Source organism: Triticum urartu, chromosome 5A, assembly GCF_056163025.1.
Source record: "Triticum urartu cultivar PI428250 chromosome 5A, HENAU_Tu73, whole genome shotgun sequence".
Classification (NCBI taxonomy): domain Eukaryota; kingdom Viridiplantae; phylum Streptophyta; class Magnoliopsida; order Poales; family Poaceae; genus Triticum; species Triticum urartu.
This window is the reverse complement of record NC_141877.1, coordinates 666,096,736-666,123,659: the sequence shown is the minus strand read 5'-3', so window position 1 is coordinate 666,123,659 and position 26,924 is coordinate 666,096,736. Positions and strand designations below refer to the sequence as shown.

The following is a 26,924-nucleotide window of genomic DNA, read 5'->3' as shown; positions in this document are numbered from 1 at the left end:
AAACTTCCGGATAAGATAGTGATTGATAGAGTTCTCTAGACACTATCACTAAGCTACTAGATCTTCGTGATGACCTATGACATGCAAGGGATGGAGTTGATCCCGGAGCTGTTCGCGGTGCTTAAGACCGCAAAAGGTAGAAATCAAAGAAGGAGCATCAAGTGTTGATGGTTTAACAAGACCACTGGTTTCAAGAAGGGCAAGGGCTAGAAGGGAAACTTCATGGATGGCAAACCAGTTGCCGCTCCAGTGAAGGAACCTAAGGTTGAACCCAAACCTGAGACTAAGTGCTTCTATTGTAAGGGGAACGGTCACTAGTAGCGGAATTACCCCAAATGCATGGTAGATAAGAAGGCTGGCAACTTCAACAAAGTATATACGTGTTATTAATGTGTACCTCGCTAGTACTCCTGGTAGCACCTGGGTATTGGATACCGGTTCAGTTGCTATTACTGGTGACTTGAAGCAAAAGCTACGGACTAAACGGAGGCTGGCTAAGGGCGAGGTGACGATGTATGTTGGAAGTGTTTCCAAAGTTAATGAGATCACCATCGCACGCTCCATCTGCTTTCGGGATTAGTATTGAACCTAGATAAATGTTATCAGGTGTCTACATTGAGCATGAATATGATTAGATCATGTTCATTGCAATACAGTCATTCATTTAAGTTAGAGAATAATGGTTATTCTGTTTACATGAATGATACCTTTCATGGTCATGCACCCTATGTGAATGGTTCATTGAATCTCGGTCGTGATAATACACATGTTCACGCCAAAAGATGTAGAGTTAATAATGATAGTACCACTTTCTCGTGGCACTGCCGCTTAGGTCATATTGGCATAAGATGCTTGAAGAAACTCCATATCGATGGATGTTTGGAGTCACTTGATTTTGAATCGCTTGACACATGCGAGCCATGCCTCATGGGCAGGATGACTAAGACCCCGTTTTCAGGTACAATGAAACGGGCAAGTGACTTGTTGGAAATCATGCATGCTGATACGTGTGATCCAATGAGAATTGAAGCGTGCAGTGGATGTCGCTATTTTCTCATCTTCACTAACGATTTGGGTAGATATAGGTATATCTACTTAATGAAGCACAAGTCTGAAACGTTTGAAAAGTTCAAGCGATTTCAGAGTGAAGTTAAGAATCGTCATTACAAAAGATCATGTTCCTAAGATCTGATCAAAAGGGGATTTTCTGAGTTATGAGTTTGGCAATCACTTAAGACATTGTGGACTTGTTTCACAGTTGAAGCCACCTGGAACACCACAAGGTAATGGTGTGTCCGGATGTCGTAATCGAACCTTATGAGATATGGTGCGATCTATGATGTCTCTTACCGATCTACCGTTTTCGTTTTGAGGTTATGCGTTAGAGACAACTGCATTCACTTTAGATAGGACACCATCTAAGTCCGTTGAGACGACGTCGTATGAACATTGGTTTGGCAAGAAACCAAAGTTGTCGTTTCTTAATGTTTGGGGCTACGATGCTTAAGGCTTCAGCCGGAGAAGCTCGAACCCAAAGCGGACAAACATATTTTCATAGGATATCCAAAGGTGACAGTTGGGTATACCTTCTATCTCAGATCCGAGGGCAAATTGTTTGTCGCTAAGAACGGGTCCTTTCTCAAGAAGGAGTTTCTCTCGAAAGAATTGAGTGGGAGGAAGATAGAACTTGATGAGGTTGTCGAACCTTTATTTCAACCAGAGAATGATGCAACACAGAAAGATGTTTTCTGTGGCACCTACGTCTATTGAATAGGAAGTTAATGATAGTGATCATGAAGCTTCGGATCAAGTTGCTATCGAACCTCGTAGGTCGACAAGGATATGTACTACTCCTAAGTGGTACGGTAATCCTGTCTTAGACATCATGTTGTTAGACAACAATGAACCTACGATCTATGGAGAAGTGATGGTGGGCCCGTATTTCGACAAATGGTTAGAAGCCATGAAATCCGAGATAGGATTCATATATCAGAACAAAGTATGGACTTTGGTGGACTTGCCCGATGATCGGCAAGCCATTGAGATAAATGGATCTTTAAGAAGAAGATGGGCGTGGGCGGTAATGTTACCGTCTATGAAGCTCGACTTGTGGGAAAGAGTCTTTTCACAAGTTCAAGGAGTTGACTACGATGAGAATTTCTCACCCGTAGCGATGCTTGAGTCCGTCGGAATTATGATAGCATTAGCTGTATTTTTCGATTATGAAATCTTACAGATGGATGTCAAAACAAGTTTTCTTACCAGTTTTTCGTAAGAAAAGTTGTATGTGATACAATAAAAGTTTTTGTCGATCCTAAGGATGCTAAAAGGTATGCTGGCTCCAGCAATCCTTCTATGGACTAGAGCAAGCATCTCGGAATCGGAATATATGTTTTGATGGAGTGATCAAAGCTTTTAGGTTTATACAATGTTTGCTAGAAACTTGTATTTACAAGAAAGTGAGTGGGAGCACTACAACATTTTTGATGAGTATATGTGGATGACATATTATTGATCCGAAATGATGTAGAATTTCTGGAAAGCATAAACGGTTGTTTGAAGAGTGATTTTCAAAGGAAGACCTGGATAAAGCTGCTTACATATTGGGCATCAAGATCTATAGAGATAGATCAAAACGCCTGATGATACTTTCAAAGAACGCACACCTTGACATGTTTTGAAGGAGTTCAAAATAGATCAGTCAAAGAAGGGGCTCTTACCTGAGTTGTAAGGTGTGAAGTTGAGTAAGACTCAAAGATTGACCATGACAGACGAAAGAGGAAGGACGAAGGTTGTCCCCTATGCTTTTGTCATAGGCTCTATACGGTATGCCATGCTGAGTACCGCACCTGATGTGTGCCTTGCCACATGTCTGGCAAGAGGGTACAAAGGTGATCTAGGAGTAGATCACCAGACAGCGGTCAAAATTATCCTTAGAGGAATAAGGAAATGTTTCTCGGTTATGGAGGTGATAAAGAGTTCGACGTAAAGAGTTACGTCGATGCAAGCTTAACACCTATCCGGATAGCTCTGAGTAGAGATACCGGATACGTATAATGGAGCAACAATTTGGAATAGCTCCAAGTGGAACGTGGCAGCAGCATCTACGATATAAAGTTTTGCGAAATACATAGGGATCTGAATATGGCAAGACCCGTTGACTACAACCTCTCTCACAAGCATAACATGATCAAACCCAGAACTCTTTGAGTGTTTATCACATAGTGATGTGAACTAGATCATTGAGTCTAGTAGACTCTTGGATGTTGGTCACATGGCGATGTGACCTGTGAGTGTTAATCACATGGCGATGTGAACTAGATTATTGACTCTAGTGCAAGTGGGAGACTGTTGGAAATATGCCCTAGAGGCAATAATAAATTGGTTATTATTATATTTTGCTTGTTCATGATAATCGTTTATTATCCATGCTAGAATTGTATTGATAGGAAACTCAGATACATGTGTGGATACATAGACAACACCATGTCCCTAGTAAGCCTCTAGTTGACTAGCTCGTTGATCAATAGATGGTTACGGTTTCCTGACCATGGACATTGGATGTCGTTGATAACGGGATCACGTCATTAGGAGAATGATGTGATGGACAAGACCCAATCCTAAGCCTAGCACAAAGATCGTGTAGTTCTTTTTCTAAAGCTTTTCTAGTGTCAAGTATCATTTCCTTAGACCATGAGATTGTGCAACTCCCAGATACCGTAGGAGTGCTTTGGGTGTGCCAAACGTCACAACGTAACTGGGTGGCTATAAAGGTACACTACAGGTATCTCCGAAAGTGTCTGTTGGGTTGGCACGAATCAAGACTGGGATTTGTCACTCCGCGTAAACGGAGAGGTATCTCTGGGGCCACTCGGTAGGACATCATCATAATGCGCACAATGTGATCAAGGAGTTGATCACGGGATGATGTGTTACGGAACGAGTAAAGAGACTTGCCAGTAACGAGATTGAACAGGGTATCGGGATACCGACGATCGAATCTCGGGCAAGTATCGTACCGCTAGACAAAGGGAATTGTATACGGGATTGATTGAATCCTTGACATCGTGGTTCATCCGATAAGATCATCGTGGAACATGTGGGAGCCAACATGGGTATCCAGATCCCGCTGTTGGTTATTGATCGGAGAGTTGTCTCGGTCGTGTCTGCATGGTTCCCGAACCCGTAGGGTCTACACACTTAAGGTTCGATGACGCTAGGGTTATAGGGAAAGTATGTACGCGGTTACCGAATGTTGTTCGGAGTCCCGGATGAGATCCCGGACGTCACGAGGAGTTCCGAAATGGTCCGGAGGTAAAGATTGATATATAGAAAGTATGGTTTTGGCCACCGAAATTGTTCCGGGCATCACCGGTAATGTACCGGGACCACCGGAGGGGTCCGGGGGTCCACCAGGTGGGGCCACCAGCCCCGGAGGCCTACATGGGCCAATGGTGAGAAGGGACCAGCCCCTAGTGGGCTGGGGCGCCTCCCCACCAAGGCCCATGCGCCTGAGGGGAAGAGGGGGCAAACCCTAAGGGCAGATGGGCCCTAAGGCCCATGCCTGGTGCGCCTCCCTCTCCCCCTCCACTTGGCCGCCACCCCAGATGGGATTGGGGCTGCCGCCACCCCTAGGGTGGGAACCCTAGGTGAGGGCGCAGCCCTCCCTCTCCCCCTATATATAGTGGAGGCAAAGGGGCAGCCCAACATGCGATTCAATCTCCCTGTTGGCGCAGCCTTACCCCTCTCCCTCCTCGTCTCTCGTAGTGCTTGGCAAAGCCCTGCTGGAGTCCCGCGCTCCTCCACCACCACCACGCCGTCGTGCTGCTGCTGGATGGAGTCTTCCCCAACCTCTCCTTCTCCCTTGCTGGATCAAGGCGTAGGAGACGTCATCGGACTGTACGTGTGTTGAACGCGGAGGTGCCGTCCGTTCGGCACTAGGATCATCGGTGATTTGGATCACGACGAGTACGACTCCATCAACCCCGTTCACTTGAACGCTTCCGCTTAGCGATCTACAAAGGTATGTAGATGTACTCTCCTTCCCTCATTGCTAGATTACTCCATAGATTGATCTTGGTGGTGCGTTGAAAATTTTGAATTTCTACTACGTTCCCCAACAGCCACCACCATGACAACCCAGCACCGGTGCCTGTCGCCACCCAGACTGATCAGAATGACCCGTGTCGATCACGCCACGCGAGAGGGCCGCCGCCTACGTTGGACGGACTTTGCCCACCGGCACTCCAGGAGGGGCGCGGGCTGGCATCGGCTAGGGTTATCTCCCCTGGCAACCGCAAGAGCGCTAGAGGAGGAGAAAGGGAAAGCGTTTTCATTTTTATACTGTTTCGGTGATTAAGCAAGTTGTTGGCCAATTACATCGATGATCGATCGCTAACTGCCACACCGGAGCATCCGAGTAAAAGCAAGAGATGAAAACAGTAGTGGCGCCGCAAGGAATTGAGCGTGCAGCGGAATCACGTCGTTTCTGTGAAGCATGTCATTCCTGAAGCAGACGTTGCGTCCTGCTGCAGGGAAGGACGACGAGTCGACGACCAGAGCGACACCAGGTCCATGGCACCGTTATAACTTAATTAAGAGCCACGACTCTACGTCAAGTCAAATAATCATTCTTTTGCCTTGAAAAAGAAGTAAAAAAAACTCCTTCCTGGTTTTCCGATCGAAGAAAAGGGATGGTCCGGTCAAAGCTAACCCCTCCTAGTCCTCTCTCTGTTTGGTACTCCGTCCGTCCCGAGGGAGTAATTAATTCAGGTCCATGCTAAGAGCATACTACCTCCGGTCCGTGCTAGGAAAAAAAATCATTTTTCACGGTACGAAATCAATATCACACACACACACACACACACGGTAATTAAGTAAACAGCGGCGCCCTTTGAACGATCGAGCGACCAAGTAGGTGTGACTTTTGCTTTTTATAAAATATAAAATTTCCTCCTATTGAAACACAGTTGCTGCCGTCCGTCCTGCCGATCGGTCGATTGAAAGGTATCAGAAAGCCAAAGATATCGTGCGCCATCATAGGTCTAGCTACTCCTACTAGGCGAATCAAGCAAAGCATATATCTAGGCTCTATGTAGCATAGAGAGAGAGAGAGAGATAACAGTGTGATTTCGTTTGACCCCTAAATCGTCTCCTTTGTGCTAGCTAGCTAGCTTGCGTTAATCCAGGCCGCGCATTGTTCCAGCGTTCATGCATGCATGTGCATCCAAACACACAAGTGTGTCGCTCCGACATCACTAGTAGTGATCTAAACTCTCTTATACTATATTTTTAACAGAAGACAGAGTAGAAGTCTAGGTAAAACGTAAAGGAAAGCGGGACCGACTGACCGATCAAGATCGGTGCGCGCCTTCTTTTTTCGTCCAAGCATGCATGCATGCATGCATCACGCTGTCTGTGTACGTACGATAGATGCATGGATGTGATCGGCATCGTCTAGCTGGTGATCTCGTGAGCGAGAACGAAGGCAATTCTCAGTGCCAGTTAAACCAGATGGAAGAGGCGGTGACGAACGGATACGGAACGGGGCGGCAACTGCGACGAGGCCAAGCTGCTCTGCTGTGCGTGGCGTGACTCGTGATCCGCGTCCCGTCGCCGCTGCATGCTTTCCCAGTCTTTGCCGGCCGGAATCCATGGGCGCCGCCCGGCCGGAGTTTACATGCCTGCATGCATAATCGGTGCCCTAGGTGTTGGAAATATGGGCAAATTACTACGAGATTTAGTCCGAATAAACAGAAGATAAATTATGACCACAGCAGTAGAGATTAAACTAATCATGTGAACTAGCATAGCAGATGAACATATCACATCTAGGGCACATACTAGAAGCATGAATTCTACCACGATCTCGAACAGGAAGGATAGAATCACATATGGTGCAGCGGGTGCAGCACCGCCGGCGTTGACGTTGTCGCCCATGTCGTCGAGGACGAGGTTGCCGAGGTCTGGAAAGAAGTCGTCGTTCGCGAAGTCGTCGTTGCCAGCAGTCGCGCGAGTGCGCTCCCCAAAAATCTGATCGCCCCTCTCCCGTACAGGATCACGAGAGGCGGGGTTCCGGAGGCCTGCTGTCCCTTCTCGCGGTGCACGCCGGAAGGAGGGATGGAGAAGACTTGCTTGGCGGCGCAATGATCTGGAACGGTGGTGAGAAACCATACGAAGCGGCGGCGGCTAGGGTAGACGTCTGCCTAACTATATAGTGCGGGCTGGGTAGGTCGTGAGAGTAAACCCCACGTCCGAGTCATCACGATCCAAAAGAATCGGAAACGGTTCAGTAATTAATGCGTCCGTTAATTATTAATTAATGACTCATTAATTTTCCCATGCAGCAAAAATATAGACAACGTGCATAGCTCTGTCCTTGGTTCGGCTCAATCCCTCAACCCGCAACCCGCGACGCGTCGTGACGTGGCGTGACGAGGCGAGCGAGGAGGAGGAGCGCGCGTGTAGGTCTCCTCTTCTCATGCTCATACAAGTGGTAGAAAAACTCACCTTATAAAAAGGTGCAACCCTTTCTCAACTTTCGAAGTAGAACTAAACTTTAGTCTCACTCACTCCACTCACATGTGTGCATGAATAAAGCAAGAGAATTTCTACTACTCGTCGCCGCCGCGCGCGCAGGAATTTCTACTACTCGTCGCCGCCGCGCGCGCAGGCGGCACGGGGTAGGGCATGGCATGCTGGATGCTCCTGACGCTTACGTGCACATCCCGATCGGCGACCTTCTCTTCTCCCGTACGGCACCGCCCCGTATGGAAGCCTGGAAAACGAACGTCTCCCACCGCGAGGTAGGAGTAGCTAGCTAGCTTCCGTGCCACGGCGCGTACGGAGCCATATTTTCTTACCGGCGCAGAAAAAGCTACGCCACGGCGTCGCCACCGTCGTAGGGATGGATCGCGCGCTCCGTCCGTTTAGGGTGTGTATGGCCGATCGACCAAGAGCACACCAACATCCTTGGGGTTTCCAGATGGTCCAACAGATCGATATGCATGGTTTGGCACGGATCACCTGCTATATAAGTTAGTACACATACCTACACAATTCTCTTGTGCTTTTGCGCCTGTCTGCTCCAGAAAACAACTTACTACATCTAAATGACTACATGTATGAGCAACAGTGACCCATAGCTAGCCGGTCAGCGGCGGCACACATCTACTAGATCTATCTGAATATCTAGATGGTTATCCCGTCCGTCACCAAGACACCAACTAACCCCGATTGCTTCTGTCATCAGCGCTCTTGGTTGATCTTGATCGACCTCAATAATCATCCACGTACGCACACACGCACGCCCTAACCAAGTCATGCCTAACTGCTCAATCTACGGAAAACAATAGTCACAAGCCACTTGCGCCAACAATATATACAACTACGTACGTCTGAACAGCTGACCAACAACCGTATCACATAATAATACTAGCTATACCTAGTTAAACCCCTGGTTGATTAACCAAAAGCTCACTGTTTGCGTACTGATCGATCATACGTATCCTACCCTCCTCTTATATAAGTATTAAAATAAAGCGCTCCTGCCAACTAACACGGGGTGCTCGATCGCGCACGGAAAGGCATCTACCCAAGATCTCGTATCACTCGCAACTTGCAAAAACATCCTCCCTGTACTGTACTGTAGCAGCAAGGTGGTTTAATCAGTTGACACTTGCCAGTGCAGTTAGAGAAATTTAACAACAAAAAATCCCGTCGTTATTAGTCTATTTATTACAGGTTGCATTGTTTGGACCACCGTAGTACCTGCATTGCAACTCATGGCTCATAGTTAAACCATACAAAAATGAGATGCGCAAAGTTAAACCATACAAAAATGAGATTTTAATATAATAAATTCAGACATGGCAAATAGATTTACTACTGTTCTCCCTCCCTCAAGTGACTTGCGTGTATCCATCCAAAGAATTTAACAACAACATAAATGTCACCGTCGGTAATGTTAGGGTTGGATTATTTAGACAGCGATAACCTGCATTATAATTCATGACATAAAAAGCCGCACAAAAAAAGAGAATTTATCCCCGGACATCGAGTGATCAAAGAAGAATTCGGATATGCAATATATTTAGTGTTCTATCTCGTTTATTGCAGAGACTTGTGTAGTATTCTATGTGTGATCATTCAAATTATAAATTGTGCCCCGCTTTTGTATGCTAGACATGCCGAATTTGATTCTCACGGTGTGGCATTGATATCACACGAACACGCAATTAAATATTTATGAATCAATTACATATGATGTAATTAAATTTGCACCTAAATGTCTAAAATTGCTTAAGTACTTATATATCTTTGTACTCGTGCGTGTAGATGATATCTACCTTATATGTGTATTTTCTAACAAATGATATAATTTGGCCAAAGTAAATAATTAATACTCACTCCGATACTATATTAATTGTCACTGATTTAGTATAACTTTGTACTAAATCAACGACGATTAATATTGGACAGGAGGTAGTATCCTATTTGAGTAGTGTCATGACTCAACTATTAGAAAATAAAAGAACGGATAACAACTTTTAACACATTTCTAGAGTCATTTTCCTTGTTTATATTCGTGATTTGGTAAAACCATTCCCTTGCTTGTATTTATTTATCATTAATATCATATCACATTGAGTTAATGGCTCATATTCATCTGGGCGTGTCTTAAAACATATCTAAAAAATTGTACAGTGCCATCTTTGTGTGCAGAGTTTTCTTTTTGTGTGTGTGTGTCACTTAACCGTTCAGAGCTGTCAGTATATAGTTTGCAACTTTACACAGTACAAAGTCAGAATATGTACATGTAAGACCTGAAAATTGACCTGATATCTTATCAATTGCTTGACCGGGCATTTATATGGGACCAAATAAACAAGTTGGGAATCTGCTACTCAATGTTATCTTCCAATAACTGCACGATATGGGAGCGCACTGTTGCAGAGCGTCAGGTGCCATACAGCGGATGCAGAAATGCTACGACGATGCCATCCATGCCTTTGCCACAAAAGGAAGAGGCAAATCATGCCATGTTGCTACGGAAGTTGCGCATGTGCTAATGCAGTTTTTAAAATTGGAAAACGCCGCTGTCTGCTGCCAATATGGACTCCCCATTCTGCCAATATGTAGCCAATTGACCCGGCCAGGACGCACGCGAGACCGCGAGAGGCGACGCGGACAGACAAACCGCTCCGGACCAAATCAAAATCATTTCGGCGTGGATTTCCGGAGAAGAGGTCCTTCAAATATATAAGTGCAATTAGTTTTGCGTGCATTTCTTCGTACTTTCTCTCATAGACATATGTATATAAAATATAGTGCTGGTTTGTTATTCACGGGAGGAAGGGCAAACCAGCAAAAACTGTGATCAAGGAGAAGTGGAAACCCCCGGAGGTGGGATGGGTAAAGGTAAACGTAGATGGTGCTACGAAGAAGGGAGGCGAAGGAGGAGGCACTGGAGTGATTTTCCGGAATCATGAGGGAGCCTATATGAGTGCAGGGTGTCATTTCATCCCACGGTGCAACAACCCAGAAAGAATGGAGCTTCTGGCCTGTAGGGATGCTGCAGCTATGGCGGAAGAACTCGATATTCCATATCTACACATCGAAACGGACTGCAGAGAGATTGTGGGGAAGCTTCAGAGCAGCAAAAGGGACCTATCGGCGCTGGGACCGACCGTCGAGGAAGTAAAGCTGCTGCTCGCGTCGAGGGAGAGTTGGAAGGTGTCGTGGGTTAGGCGGGAGGCTAATAAAGCAGCTCACTTGGTAGCTAGGGAAGCTGTGGCAAATCAGTTAGACTTTGTTTGGCGTCTAACGCCCCCAGACTTTATCTTGCATGTAGTTTCGGATGAGATCCCCACGTGGGATGACTAAATAAAAGTTTTTGATGAGTTTCAAAAAAAAATATAGTGTTGGTTTGCAATGGGCCAGTTTCCCATAGATTACGGGATCTGTGTTCTTTAGTTTATTGGGTGGAAAAAACAAAACATCCGTTGCACCATTTGTGGGTTTTCTTTTTCTTTTTCTTTTCCGGTTGGAGTGCCATCTCTGATTATGTTGTCCCTACATGTCTTTAAGAAGTTTTGTGCAGTAGATTACGGGATCTGTCTTTAAGAAGTTTTTGGGAGTACTTATATGTGGAGGAAGAAGTTTTTATTAACAACTTACTTAATTTAAAAAGATGTGAAACGTAGCACAATGTACATGCTGTAACTACCCTCATTTTAAGTCAATTAAACGCCAATGCTTCATCCCCCCAAAAAATGTAAACCTCCTATAAACTAATATAAGACCGTTTAAATCACTCTTTAGTTTACAAAGGGAGTATTCATTAATCTGCCATGCAAGTGTAGCGCGGTCTCATACATGTGCACCTCAAAGACCCATAGATTGAACCGGTGAAGTTTGCTTTGTACAGACATTGCACACACATGTATTTTTTTTCCTTTTTTTTGTCTCCACAATGGTACACACGAGATTGGTTGGAGATTAGTGATTGTTTGCATGTTCACAACTGTTTCCTTTTACATATCTCTAGACACGCCACCAGACTTGCAAAATATTATGACTATACTTTTGTTCATCCCCGTGAAATTGTAATGCTCATGTCGGTTTCTTGAAAAATATACGACACCTTTACCAAAGCCTTACATTTTTATGTAAAACTTTTGGGTTGTTTCGGACACAGTTCTTACTTCCGTGTCCACCGTTAACTTGACATTATGACCTACACCCTTTATACTACTCCCTCCGTTCCTAAATATAAGTTTTTGTAAAGATTTCAATATGAACTACATACGGATGTATATAGACATAGTTTAGAGTGTAGATTCACTCATTTTGCTCCGTATGTAGTCCATATTGGAATCTCTAAAAATACTTATATTTAGGAACGGATGGAGTATATTAATTTGTCACTTTGATTTATTCCAAGTATAATCCTTGTACAAAACATTAATTTCTCATTTCGACATGTACACCATTTATATGTTACACCGTATATAAAATTGGGTTCTCATTTCTATCCAAAGCATTAATTCATAGTCTCTTCAATAATAAATTAGACAAATTAACTTCCCTGATATGAACCGACGAATCAAGTATGTAGAGAGATTTCGCAAAAAAAAAGAATCAAGTAGAGAGATGATATGAGATACTCCCTCCGATTCAAATTAAATGTCGCAACCTTTATACATTGTGCACTGTATGGATACCGCGTCATTTACTTTGGATCCAAGGGAGTATAAGAGGTCCACTAATGCACGCTTGTGATCTTGAAAATATTGGACTTGTTGCTGCTATTCTCTGTGTTTTCAACGGCCCACGCCACCTTATAATAATCACCATAATATCATTTTGCACATCTCATGATTTATTTAAGTCAATTAAATGTCATTAACTTCATCACGAAAAAGAACAGATACTCCATACCCATTCATTGTCACAAAGTGTACTGTGTGGCAAATGGAATAACATACATGTGCATCTTTTTTTTTTTTGAGGGGAACATACATGTGCATCTCATAGGCGAGATAGGTTGAAGTTTGCTTGGTAGTACAACATGATTTACATAATTGGCTGGATTTTTTTTAGGATGGCTGCAGATTAGTTGTTGTTGTGTAACTGTTTTTTCTTGTGTGCATACCTATAAACATGTCACGAGTCTTGCAAATATTATAGCTATATTTTACGCTCATCTAAGTGAAAGTACATTTTCTTGTTGGTCTGTAAAAATATAATATTTTATCAAAGCCCTTTTATGCAAAGTTGTGAGCTATCTGGGGCACACTTCTTACTTCTGTGACAATATTAATTTGTCATCCTCAGCCCTATGTATACTATATATTATATTGGGCTTTCATTTCTATCACTAATATTAACTCGCGGTAGCTACGTCTTCATTATGTCCTTTCATCTACTTTTTACCTTTTATCTAAAACATAATCGATATGAGCAGACAAATCAAATGAAAAAATATATGCTGTAAAATATCAAACGATGGAAATGGATGCTCTTAATTTTCAAAACTTAACCTTTATTACGGTTGTTGCCATTCTCTGTGTTTTCGACGGTCCACGCCACACTTTCTATCCCTAGTAGTTATTTGTTGCAGTCACTTCCATCTCCAATATTTTTTATGTATATATAAGTGTACATAATGAATATGTTTAGTTGACTGGCGATACAGAAGAAGCCAAAAAATATAAAACAATATATTAACACACGCTCGTGGTCTTGCAATTGTTAGGCTCTATTGTTGCCACTATTACTTGGCCTTCGGGTCTTCGATAGTCCATGCCACGCTTAAAATCATTACTACAAAACGTCGTTTTGCACGCATTATCATGATGGGATCAACGGAAACGACATGCGCCTTATAACCGCCACAACTTAGAGAAACAAACACGGGACTTGTCCTCTAAAACCTCTTGAAAAGTCAAGAGACAAGTCACCCAACCATCTCGCAATCCCAAATAATAATGAATTGGACATTTATTCTCATGCAAAAGAAAGAAAAGAATTCAGCGATAGCGATTATTCATCATTGAAATGCCCATAGACGTCGAAATGAAATGCTCCATGGAGCAAGAGAAGGTGAATGGGGGAGGCGTCAGGCTCAGCCGTAGGTTCCGTTGCGGGTTGCAGGCACATTAACTTTTCCTGATATTGCCATTCTTCGAGTTTTCGACGGTCCACACCATCCTCAGTATGGTATTAATTTGGGATTTTACTTCTGTTCGTAGCATCGTTTCGTGGTCGTCAATTCTGCCTTCACTATATAGTCAGGGAAAATGAATGTGCATAGCCAATTCGATGGCTGACCGGTCAGACAGAAGACGACACATAATATAATATAAATGACACACTAACGCACGCCCCTAGTCTTGGAAATATTAGACTCTCCATCGTTGCCGCTATTCCCCGAGTCTTCCACGGTCCACGCCACGCTAAAAAACCATTGTTACAAAACGATGTTTCGCACACATCATCATCACGGGATGGCCGAAAACGATGCGAAACTTCGAACCTGCCATGGCTTAGAGAAAGAAACAAGCACGAGACTTGGCCTCTAAAACCACCTCTTGAATTGAAAAGTCAAGAGACAGGTCACCTAACCATCTCACAATCCCAAACAAACCAAATTAGACAATTTTTCACCATCAGAGAAATATTGCTTTTTCTTTTACATGAGAGAAATATTGCTTGTAGAATAGAAACATAGAAATAGTCAGCATGGAGGAAGGAAAGGTGAGAGGGAGGAGAGGGGAAGGAGGGGGAAGGGAAGGCAGTCAGCCATTGTGGTGGGTGCGACTTTTTACCGGGCCGGCTGGGATGGATCCCGACCCTGACCCCAACCGATCCCAGGGATTGATCAAGGTCCCCTCCCCTACCTCGCTCGCTCCTGTGCTAGCTAGCTAGCTATCGTGAGCTATCCGGGGCACAGTTCTTACTTCTGTCACACTATTAGTTTGTTATCCTAAGCCCTTTGTATAGTATATATTACATTGGGGTTTTATTTCTATCACTAATATTAACTCGCGGTCGCCATTTGCGTCTTTAATAATAAATTGGGCAAATTAACATAATTGGTATGTCCTTTTATCTAAATTTTTACATTTATCTAAAACATAATCTATATGGGTAGATGAATCAAATGAATATATATATACTGTAAAATATCAAAAGATGGAAATCGATGCTCTTAATTTTGAAAACTTAACCTTTATTATTGTTGTTGCCATTCTCCGGGTCTTCTACAGTCCACGCCACCCTTTCTATCTGTAGTACTTATTTGGTGCAGTCACTTCCATCTCCAGTATTTATTATATACATACAGTGTACATAATGAATACGTTGAGTTGACTGGCGATACAGAAGAAGCCATAAAATATATAAAACAATACATTAACACACGCTCATGGTCTTGCAACCGCTAGGCTCTATAGTTGCTGCCATTCTTTGGGTCTTCGATAGTCCATGCCACGCTTATAAATCATTACTACAAAACATCGTTTTGCACACATCATCATGATGGCATCAATGAAAACGACGCACACCTTTATAACCGTCACAGCTTAGAGAAACAAACACGGGACTTGGCCTCTAAAACCTCTTGAAAAGTCAAGCGGCAAGTCACCCAACCATCTCGCAATCCCAAATAATAATGAATTGGACAATTATTCTCATGCAAAAGAAAGAAAAGAATCCAGCGATCATTTATCGCTGAAATGCCCATAGACGTTGAAATGAAACGCTCCATGGAGCAAGAGAAGGTGAATGGGGGAGGCGTCAGGCTCAGCCGTCGGTTCCGTTGTGGGCCATTCTGTGAGTTTTCGACGGTCCACACCCTCTACATGGTATTAATTTGGGGTTTTACTTCTGTTTTGTAGCATCGATTTGTGGCCGTCAATTCCACCTCCACTATACAGTCATGGGGAATGAATGTACGTAGTCAATTCGATAGCTGACCAGTCAGATGGAAGACGACACACAATATAAATGACACACTAACGCACGCTCTTAGTCTTGAAAACGTTAGACTCTCTATCGTTGCCGCTATTCAATGGGTCTTCCACGGCCCACGCCATGTTAAAAAAGCATTACTTCAATACGATCGTTTTGCACACATCATCATCACGGGATGGCAGAAAACGACGCGGACCTTCATAGCCCGTCACGGCTTAGAGAAACAAACAAACAAAGAAACATGAGACTTGGCCTCTGAAACCTCTTGAATTGAAAAGTCGGAGACGGGTCACCTAACACCATCTCACAATCCCAAACAAACCAAATTAGACAATTTTTCACCATCAGAGAAATATTCCTTTTTCTTTTACATGAGAGAAATATTGCTAGTAGAATAGAAACATAGAAATAGTGAGCATGGAGGAAGGAAAGGGGAAAGGGGAGGAGAGGGGAAGGAGGGGGAAGGGAAGGCAGTCAGCCGTCGGTCCCGTTGTGGTGGGTAGCGGCTTTTTACCGGGCCGGCTGGGATGGATCCCGTCCCCGACCCCGCCCCCAACCGATCCCTCCCCTACCTCGCTCGCTCCTGTGCTGGCTAGCTAGCTATCGTGGCCTTTTATTGCTGCTCCCCTCCTCCCTCCGTCCGCCCACTCTACTCGCTTTTGGGTGTCGTGGTGGATGGTTGGTTCCCTTGCGCTCCTTGTTGACACCCAACCCCACGAGAGGTAGCAGAGAGAGGGAGCGGCGGGGTAGTACCACTGCCACTGCATCATCCGTCCGTCCCCCAACAGGACAGAGAAAGAGAGAGGGCCGTGGCAGGACGCCAGCGGCAGGCAGAGGCTGCCACGCAGTGGGCGCGCCATAAAGGACCCGACGGACGGACGGACGGACGGACGGACTCCACCGAGATCCGGGAGCCAGCGCCGCGAGATCCGCTGCCGGATTCGCCGCCCCCGCTCCGCTAAAGCTCGGTTCTTGGCGGCCTGCCGGCGGGGCTGAACTGGTTGTGGTGGAGCCACCTCCGCTTGGTCGTGCGGGCGTGCCCATGGCGCGGGCGCGCTCGCTGGACGCGGACGCGGGCGAGGAGGAGTTCTTCGACTCCAGGGAGGCCATCTCGCCGCCCTCCGTCGCCTCGCCGGCCAGCTCCGGCCGCCACAGCGGCGACGGCGAGGGCTGGCTCTGCGGCGGGGCCCTGCTCGAGGTCTGGGCCACGGGCCCCTTCAGCGTCGAGGAGCGCCGCCAGCGGTTCGTCCGCTCCCTGGGCCTCCTGGATCCCGCCGAATCGGAGCCGCGCTCCAGGCCCCGCGCCGGCGAGGAGATCGTCGTCCTGGGGAGCCCCGGCGCGGCGCCGGCCTCGCCCGCCCCTCGTCTCGCGCGCGGGGCTGCGGGGGACGAGGAGGCGGGGGCGCCCGGCCGAAGCGCCGGCGGCGGCGGCGAGGAGGGCCTGGAGTGCGTGTTCAAGAACCTGGACGACGGCACGGTCTTCGTGGTCCACGAGCTGGGCAAGGACGGCAGCTTCCGGAGCCTCAGGGAGCGCCGCTCCAACCGGACCGTCACCGCCGCGGAATTCGAGAGGATCTCCGGCTCCTCCCCCTTCATCCGCGAGATGATGCGCCGGGTGGACGACTCCTCGGACGAGCCCTCCACCCCTGAGAAGTCCTTAGCGGCGAGGAAGAGCCGCCGGAGGAGGCGGTTCGGGTGGCTCCGGAGGCTGGGCATCGGCGCCTGCGTCGTCGACGCCGAGGACGACGACGAGGCGAATTCGACCTCCTCCAGCTCCTGCCGGAGTTGCGCCGGGAAGCCCGGGAAGGCCCTTGACAGGGTCAAGGTCAGGCCATACAAGAAGCGGTCAAAGGAATTGTCAGCTGTGTACAGGGGCCAAGAGATCAGGGCGCACAAGGGCCCCATTGTGGCCATGAAGTTCAGCTCCGATGGGCAGTACCTGGCCACCGGAGGCGAGGACGGCATGGTGCGGGTGTGGCGGGTGGTGGAAGGCGAGAGGCCCGACGAACTCGACTTCGCCGAGGACGATCCGTCGTGTGTGTTCTTCACTGTCAATGAGAACTCTGAACTGGCCCCTGTCAACTCCAGCGAAGGGACCAAGAGCAAACATGACAAGAGCTCAAAGGGGCAAGCAGATCCGGCCTGCGTTGTGATCCCTCACCGCACCTTTGCGCTGTCTCAGGTCCCTGTGCATGAATTCCATGGGCATGATGATGCCATCTTGGATCTCTCATGGTCCAAAAATGGGGTGAGTTGCAGTCCAGACAGTGTGTTTCCATGCGCTTGAAGGATCTACCACAGATGTTGTTATGCTCATCTAATCATCTATGTACACTTGGTTTTGTGCAGGACTTGATTTCTGCATCTATGGATAAAACTGCTCGATTGTGGCGGGTCGGGTGCAACAGTTGTCTCAAGGTTTTCTTCCACAATAACTACGGTAAACCCTTCGCCCCCATGAGCGAATCCATTTCACAACCTGCCGCTCTTCACCATATGATGCTGACATCAACTTTGTTATCTATTATGCAGTGACATGTGTTCAGTTTCACCCTACGAGTGACAATTATTTTATCAGCGGTTGTATCGATGGATTGGTTCGCATTTGGGATGTTCGTAAATGCCTAGTGGTAGACTGGGCTAATAGCAAAGAGATCATAACCGCAGTCTGTTACCGGCCTGATGGAAAGGTTCGCTTGAATATCCTTGTACTGGCCTGTTTTTACGAAGTGACCATTTGTTGATTCACTGAGATGCTTATATTTCTGCTGGTTTCATTCAGGGGGTAGTGGTTGGGACCATAACAGGAAATTGCCGCTACTACGATGCATCAGGTAATCATGAGTTGGTTTGTTTGTGAGATTTGAGTTGTACTTCCTGATGATTGGCAAACTAATGATTTTGGAAATAGTAGCTTCAGTCGACATCCTCATTTGTTTGTTAATATGTCGATATCGTTTGCTTTCATGAGGACATCCAAAATGTATATGCACATTAGTAATGATAGGGATACCTCATTTTGTCCTCGCTATAAAAATAGCGAAAGCAGGATTGTTGCTATCCTCTAGTTGCTACGCAAGTCATCCTGTTTGAGCTTATGGATGTAGTTTCCTTGGTTTTATTAGAAAGAAGATAACGCTCAGAGATTTTTCATCAACTCTAATCCAACAGTTGTTTCCTTGATTTTCCCTGTTTGCGCTCCTCTCCGTCCTGATGAATAAACAAGAATGTGCCATTAACGGATATTAAATATAGGCATCCAACAGTTGGAAAATTAGCGAAACAAAAGAAATACTCTGTATATTTGGCGTTGAATAGGTGGCATGTGCTGTCGACAATGTATTACTTAATAGGATCATTGTCATGTTGATGTAATACAACAGTGGCTTCTGTTTTGGCGGGAGTGGAATTCCAACTCCTAAGATTGAAATGGAAAAAATAATAATGAAAATTCTAGTCAAAACTCTGTATTTCTGAATGTGGGTATTCCTGTACTGTCAATGAGTGAACAGTAGGTAAAATATTACTTTTTGGTAAAATGGAATCCCAGAATTTATAATGCTCCTTTGGAGTAATTATGTTGTCCTGCTTATATATAGATCTTGGAGAACACATAACACCTTACATTTACCATCGTTGCGTTGAAAGTTCATATTTAGAATTTTAATTATGATACCATCAATTCAGTGTTTCTGGAAAAGGCTAGTAAAAATAATTGAACTTGCTAGTAAGGCAGCAAACTATTGTTAACCCGATCGATTTTGTGGGACACAAAGAATCTTAATTTCTTTATCTGATGTTCTTTTAATATGCTGAAGTGTTCATTGTTTGCTAAATCATATCAGTATCTTATTTCTAACTTATTTTCCTTCTTTACACAGAAAATCGTCTAGAACTGGAATCTCAGGTCTCTCTGAATGGCAGGAAGAAGTCTCCACTTAAAAGAATAGTTGGTTTCCAGGTACTGTCTTAAGATCTGTTGACTGCACAGGATCTTTTTTTCTGTGATACTTATTTGGAATCTACTTATTGTTGTGAGTGATTCTTACATTATCTTTTTCTTCAAAACTTGTGTTGACAGTACTGCCCATCTGATCCAAAGAAGTTGATGGTAACATCTGGTGACTCACAAGTTCGCATTCTTGATGGGGTTCATATAATTTCCAACTACAAAGGTACTGACACCATATTCTTGTCTTGGGTTAACTCATAGTATCCGTGACCCTGAAGTTCACATTTCTATCTCCTATTCTCAGGATTGCAAAGTTCAAGCCAAGTTGCTGCATCATTTACCCCAGACGGAGATCACATAATCTCTGCTAGTGACGACTCCCGTATCTACATGTGGAATCATGTGAACCAACTTGCCCCAGTCACAAGCCGCGTGAAGACAGTGTGGTCATACGAGCGTTTTTTCAGCAACGATGTCTCCATCGCCATACCGTGGAACGCCTCACAATCAAGGAACTCTATTTCACTGGCCTGCAACATCCCTTCTTTACGGCAAGAAGTGTCCGGCGACCTCTGTGACATACAGGACAGTAGCACATCACGCTGCCAGACTGAAGATTGCCTCGAAGATGACAACATGTTCCGGTTACCATCGGGCAATTTCACTCTTAGCAGGGCGTTCCTCGCGGAGTCTGCTCCAAGGGGATCAGCCACGTGGCCGGAGGAGCATCTGGCATCCAACTCCGCGACGGCATCTACTTTGCGTAAATCTCAGTACAAGTTCCTGAAGGCGTCTTGCCAGAATGCAGCCACACATGCCTGGGGCCAGGTCATAGTCACCGCAAGCTGGGACGGCCACATCAGGTCATTCCAGAACTATGGCTTGCCGGTGCAAGTTTGACATCGCGTCTTCTCGGCATTGCTTCATCAGTGGGTTTCCCAGAAGCACGGCGCCTCTCGACTTCACGGCGAATGCTTTGATGCCCCGCCTCGAGAAGCCTGGCTGGCCCGAGCTTGACGGTCGTCCAGATATACTGTTATGGTACAAAGCGTCACATGGCTGGTTTCTTGTGCTAACATGCTTGTGGACCATAAGTTGTATGTAGCCCGGGTGGTCCTCCAAGATCCCGCCAGCGTCGACGGTGTTGTAGCAGCAGGCCCGGGGGGAAGACGGGCCGCCTTCCTTGGCTGAATTATGCAATCCTTGTGGTGGGGTCTGTGCATCCAAGACCTCTTTGATGCCGTTTATCTTCGCTGTTCCGGAGCCCTCCGTGAAGTAAATATATAGGAGAGGATGAACATATGTTTTTGGCCAGTTTCGACTTCCCTCGCCCCGGTCGGCATGTCGATCGAAGGGGGCGAGCGGGGAGCTAGCTAGGGTTGGATCTTGAGGATGGAGTGCACATATTGGATTCATTTCATTTGTTGTTACATGTTGTGTGTGAGTTTAATGGTGTTGTACTGTGCACATTGACGCCTCCATTTCAGTGTGCTGGTGAGGTGTGGTGGACATGGTCAGGTGGGGGTGGGGGACCTCTCTCACCATCCTCTAGATGATGAGGATGGATAGATAGGGATGGTGCAGTTGCAGTTGGGGTCTGATGGGATCCCTAAAACTGCAGGGACCAGCCTGAGCCTCAGCCTGGGTATGGTTATGGTGATGGTATGGGGCTCATCTATCTCTCACTCACTCATGCCTGCCTGCCTGTGTCTCCTTCTCAATACCTTTGATTGATTAAAGCTGGCTGGGTGAGTGAGTGCTCAGATCTTGACCTTTTTACCTCCTGCATTGCCTTGCCCCTCCCTCACTTATTATTTGGCAGTGATGATATCCTGACTTCACCAAGCTGAAACTGGCCTTTCCAGTTACCAGTAGCACTGTACTTTCTTGGCCGTGCAGTTTACACCTCGGAAAACTTCTTGACCTTGACCTCCAGCTCTGAACCAAGAACAGGTCTCTCTTTCTCTCCCTCTCTCAGTGTCTGTTTAGTAGGCCAACTATGCGACGACCCATCTCCTCCGTTTGGGCCGCCACAGCCAACCAACGAGGCGACACAAACGGACATATGTCTGTTTCTTTTTGTCCGCTCAACGCATTTTCGGCCAAAATTTGGGCCGGTTTAGTGTTGGTGCGAACGCCTGCAACGTCCTCACTTGTCCTCCCTTTGCCCGCTCATCGGTGGCCGGTGCCACAACCACCCTATTTCCCCATTCTCTCTACCAAAACTCTCCCGTCCTCGCGCCATGGTTGACGCGCCAAACCGTGCTGCCACATCCTAGGCCATGTGTGTGCGTAAGAGAGAGAGAGATTGCCAAGTGGTTTCAATGTTTGCTAGTATTACTTTCTTTAGGCCAACTCCAATACGACGACTCACTTCATCCGACCTCGTCCATTTGGGTCCGCGAACAAAAAACGCGGCCCAATGCGGGGACGCAAACGAACTTCTGTCTGCTTTTTTTGTCCGTCGCAATGCATTTCCGGCCCAAAATTTAGGCCGGGTTTGTGTAGGCGCATACGCCCGCAATGCCCTCACTTGTCCTCCTCCTGGCCCACTCATCGATGGCACAACCACCTCGTTTTCCCATTCTCACTCCCTAAACCCTCCCGCCCTCGCACCATGGTCGACGCGCCAAACCTCGCCACCACCTTCTTCCCGACCGCCACGGGAAAGGCGTGGCCACCGGCACCATGCACCCAAAGAAGAAGCCGAAGAAGGTGCACACTCCGAAGGAGACGCCTGCCTAGTCGGCGAAGAGGGCTAGAGGAAGGTCGCGACAGACAAAAAAAAAACAGTCGTTGCGGCAGTCGTCGTAGCTGAAGCCGTGCGGCGCCAGACCGCCGTGCTTCTTCGAGTCACCTTGGGGTGGCTCGCCGGAAGTGAGTGAACTCACACAGACATTCCCGGTGGTGGCGGCCCTTGACCTCAATGCCACACATGTGGCCAGCCAGTCCACTGGGACGCAAAGGAAGCATCTGCAGGAGATCCCTACGGGCAACTTCCCGATGCCCACAACCTGTTCGACGAACCGCCGACCCTGACGCCGGCTGATGAAGACTCGACCTACTATCATGAATTCATGGAGGACAAGATCTGAGGGTGGCCAAGTGTACGATGGCGATGAGACCCAAAGCCAAGACAGCCAGGGCCAGTACGCGGAAGGGAAAGAAGACACAGACGTCCGTGGGCAAGAAGACATCGACAACCATGAGAACCAAGGGAAAGAAGATGGTGTGGACATCGACGATGAGCCATTGTTCCACGAGGAGCTCTCTCACCAAGTAAATGCACAAAGGAGGCGACAACAATGCATCCAGACGGGAGTCTACACACAAGATGAGGAAAAGTTGATTTTTCGAAGCATGGATGGAAATTGGACAAGATCCCAAGACCGACGCCGAGCAAAAAGGCTCAATGTTCTGGAGGAGGGTTCATACATACTTCCATGAACGTAGGAAATTTGAGCCCTACAAATTTGAGAGTAACTGTGATGACGTGTTCATCGCAAAGAGATTGGCTTTCATTCAATTGGAGTGCATCAAGTTTTGTGCCTCCCTTGAGAACATCACCGGTCGTCCCATGACTGGCCTAGGCGTCAAAGACATGGTATACAATTGCTTCCCCTGGTCCATATTTGTGTTTGATGCATTCATCTCATTTGCATATCAATGTATATTGTTGCTTTTATCTTCATTTGCAGGCATTCCAATCTTTGAAGACCTTCAAGACCCAGCATAGGGACATGCCATTCACCTTGACCCATTGTTGGACGATGATTTTTGAGTGCCCAAAGTTTAAGGAGCAATATGCCGCGCAAAAGAAAGGTGAGGGCGGGGGCGACGACGATTGCTGAACCAAGTGAAGGTGAGAAGCGGCCGAGGGGGAAGAACAACTCCAGGTTGGATGACAAGTGTGATGCTTCGACACCCGTGTTGCAAGAAACTTTGAAGGGGTTCATGACCCAAAAGGAAGCGAGGGAGGAGAGGAAGTGCCAAGAGAAAGAGGAGCAAATAAAGGCCTTCTTTGACATACAAAATAAGAAGCTTGAGATCAAGCAGAGCTATGCCCGGACAAAAGCAAACGAGGTGAAGCTCACGCGGATCTAGAAGGAAAATGAAGATCATGATGGTCGACTTGAGCAAGGTGTCCCCAAGGTAAAGAGTTTGATTCGAGTAGAAACAAAAAGAGATGCTCGAGATAGATGGATGAGCTATAGGTGAGACGCGATCATTTTGTATGTCGGCATGAACTACGGTCGAGAGAGACGAGTTTTTTGAGTGCTTGCATGTATGTAGGCCGCTGGCAAGTATGCCGGCATATGAACCATGGCCGTCGGCTATGAATTCTAGATTTATTTGTGTAAGATGTGTTTATTGGACAACATTCGGCCAAACAGATCAAATGGGCCGGACGGTTGGGTGCACCCACCTGATTTGGCCAAGCAGGACCGTACGCCGTACCTTAAAGCTGACCCAGACGAATAAAAAGCGGACCAAATCGGTGTCTATTTGGGGCGGCAGGTTGAAGTTGGCCTTAGATCTGTGGAGTAAAAGCTACTAGCAAACGGCGGGCGGCGTGAAAGCATGGGCACGGGTGTGGCGCCATGAAGCACACACTCTTCCCGGTTTATGCCGGCCGGTCAGGCTATCCACTGTCCGTCCACGGCTGCAGTGCTGAAAAATCTCTCTGCCCTGCCATGCCATGCCACGGCTTCTCTGACAGACAGGATCACTACTTGCCCTTACCGCCCACCTGCTGAAGAGCATGATGGCGCCCATGCCGATGCCATGCGGCCGGTCGATCGACTAGTGAAGTTGAATCAGACAGACAGTCATCGATCTCGAAGCAGCAGGCATTGCCACTCCTCATTCTCGGCCAACAGTCGACTTGGATGGATGGATGAACGGATGGACGGACGGATGGCGTCGTCTCTGTGCTGTGCTGTACGTGCCGTGTCAGTCTGGGCAAAGGACGGACAGATGGATTCTGAGTTTCTGACGGACGAGTGTGAGCGAGCGTGAATGTCCTCAACTTCCCCATGGCTCCTGTCGGGCAAAGGTAAGTAAGGTCGTCGGGGCAACAGCACGGCAGCCACTGTAAAAATCGTCAGAGACGCAAAGGCTGTGTTGCCCATGAGATGAGATGTGTAGTCGGCGCCAAAGCATGGCTATGGCCATGGGCTGCCATGAAGTACGTGGGCACTCTCCGGTTTATTATGTCAGCCGGCTCATCAATGGCGCCCATGCGGCCGGGCCCTGGATGGAGTGCTGCTTAACGACCTCTCCATCACCATGCATGCGCGCGGTGGTTCTGACAGGCAGGATTGGCCGAGCATGCATCAAGTTGCCCATGCCATTGCCATGCCAATGCCATGCAGCAGTGAGCGAGTGGATGTGAAATGATACTGGATTTCATCGTCGATCTCGACTGATCCGGCCGGCGGCGGCGGGCACTGCCTCTTTTCGTCCAACAGTGGACTTGGATGGATGCCCCGTCGTTTCCGAACGTGCCGTGCCAGTCTGAGTGAGTCTGGGGGAAAGGACGGACGGAGGGGTTCTGATTCTGACGGCGAGCGTGAATATCCTGACCTCCCCGATGGCTCCTGTCGGCCGCCGGGGCAAAGCTTGTCTGTCCTGTCCAGCCAACAGTAAGTACTTAAAATCAATCTTCAGAAGAGCGACGCCTCGGGGTGGCAGGCAGGCGCCACCTGGGGGCTGGTGGCCTCTGTCGTCGCCTCTCGGCTCGGGTACGCCGCCGCCACTTGCCCGTGGCCGCCGGCGTCGCTGCCGGCCGGCCGGCCGGGATGGATGGACGGTGATGGTGCACCGCGCTTGCGCTCTGCAAGAGCTTTCCGTCGTTGCATTGTTCCAGGCATTGCCGCCGGTATGTTTTTTTTTTAGGAATCTCGCCACTTTATTGATTATCGATAATGTTCATGGGTACAACACGTTGATCATAAGGGTTGACCAACCAAAGATGTCTATCAAACTGAAGATTACAAGCTAATTTGGCAAGATTGTGAGCCTCGAAATTAAAATTTCTCCGCTCATGAACAAAAGAAACAGAAATGAACATATTTCTACGCCCCAAAATCTCCTGGATGATCGCAGAGTGCGGTCCCCCTGTTCCTTGGTTGATGTCATTGACCACCCCTTGGCAATCCGATGCTATTATCATATGTGACACTTGCAGGTCACTAGCAAGTGCCGGAGCTTCCCTGCACGCATAAGTTTCCAAGATAGTCGGATCAAAAACTCCATTATAAACCACCGCCGATGATCCTAGGTATAGACCCGTGTGGTCTCGGCATACTGCGGCAACCGCCCCACCACGGCTACGCCTTGCCACCGCTTCATCGATGTTGAACTTTATCAACCCGGTGGTGAGGCTATCCATCTTTGTTCAACTTCCCTCGTAGGTGTAGCAGAAACCCGAGGGGGTGTTTTTTCCCTGACTTGCTCCAGCTCGCGGAGATAGGACTCCACAAAAGAATGGGTCTGCATGGGTGATTGAAATATTCCTTCGTGTATCGCCTGCCTCCTTGCATACCATACTGCCCATAAAGTTACGACCATCTTTGTGAACAGCTTGTGCTCAAGAACCTCATGAAGCTGGAAGATCCAGTTCTTCGCTCGGGGTTCGGTGTTCTCCGCCATCCTAGCCACCAGCTCCGGTATGTGCCGTCGTGATTGTCTCGTTACGACGTGAAGTGTCAGGAGCCCATGCATGAGCCATGACGTGAAGGACCTTTCAACGCCATGCAGCTCTACTCTACTCTACTTTGGTGCTGTTACAGTCCACTTCACTGTGGAAAAATAAATATGCGTGTCCAAGTAAGAGTACGTGTGGAAAGAAGAAGAGAAAAACTGTGCACAAACATGCATGTCCTGTAAAACACAATATGTTGGGAACTTGCTCGACACCCTAAATGGGGTGTGGCTCTTTCATTATATAGAGGTACCAAGGGATACAATATAATGTTACAATATTAATACACAGACTACGTATATATACAGTCTAACACCCTCCCTCAATCTTAACTGTGGCCTGAAATACAAAGCAAGTTAAGATTGTGCCTACAGCCTACAAACTGTGGTTGTGGAAAATGCTTCGTGAAGATGTCAGCAAGTTGATCCTTTGATGGAATGAACTTGATACAAAGTAGCTTCTGTGCAACACGTTCCCGAACAAAATGATAGTCAACCTCAATGTGCTTCGTCCTAGCGTGAAACACTGGATTAGATGAAAGATATGTAGCACCAATGTTATCACACCACAGAACTGGAGGATGTGCTGAAGCAACTCTCAACTCTCTCAACAGAGACTGTACCCATATGATCTCAGCAGTGGCATCAGCAACTGCTTTGTACTCAGCTTCAGTACTACTGCGAGACACTGTGGCCTGCTTTCGAGCATTCCAGACGATCAGGTTAGAACCCAGAAATACCGCATATCCCCCCGTGGATCGCCTGTCATCAGGACTGCCAGCCCATTCTG

General features: G+C 47.1%; 1 protein-coding gene and 1 long non-coding RNA gene across 2 annotated transcripts in view; one reads left to right on the top strand and one right to left on the bottom strand.

The window, feature by feature from the left end:
* LOC147973888 (uncharacterized) overlaps positions 1-26,924 on the bottom strand; it is a 274,448-nt gene that overhangs the window by 104,654 nt on the left and 142,870 nt on the right. The gene's annotated exons all lie outside the window — the stretch shown is intronic.
* LOC125511488 (uncharacterized) lies at positions 16,001-20,859 on the top strand. Its single transcript, XM_048676871.2, has 7 exons — positions 16,001-17,725; positions 17,827-17,917; positions 18,010-18,167; positions 18,260-18,311; positions 19,359-19,438; positions 19,559-19,652; positions 19,734-20,859. The coding sequence occupies exons 1-7, from the start codon at positions 16,520-16,522 to the stop codon at positions 20,327-20,329; spliced, it is 2,277 nt and encodes a 758-aa protein (XP_048532828.2). The 5' UTR covers positions 16,001-16,519; the 3' UTR covers positions 20,330-20,859.

What these genes read in the sequence shown, in the direction of transcription:
- LOC125511488 (XM_048676871.2), top strand. Translation starts at nt 16,520, where the DNA reads ATGGCGCGGGCGCGCTCGCTGGACGCGGACGCGGGCGAGGAGGAGTTC. An exon ending in TCTCATGGTCCAAAAATGGG is followed by an intron (nt 17,726 to 17,826) that starts GTGAGTTGCAGT and finishes GGTTTTGTGCAG; the next exon opens with GACTTGATTTCTGCATCTAT. An exon ending in CCGCTACTACGATGCATCAG is followed by an intron (nt 18,312 to 19,358) that starts GTAATCATGAGT and finishes TTCTTTACACAG; the next exon opens with AAAATCGTCTAGAACTGGAA.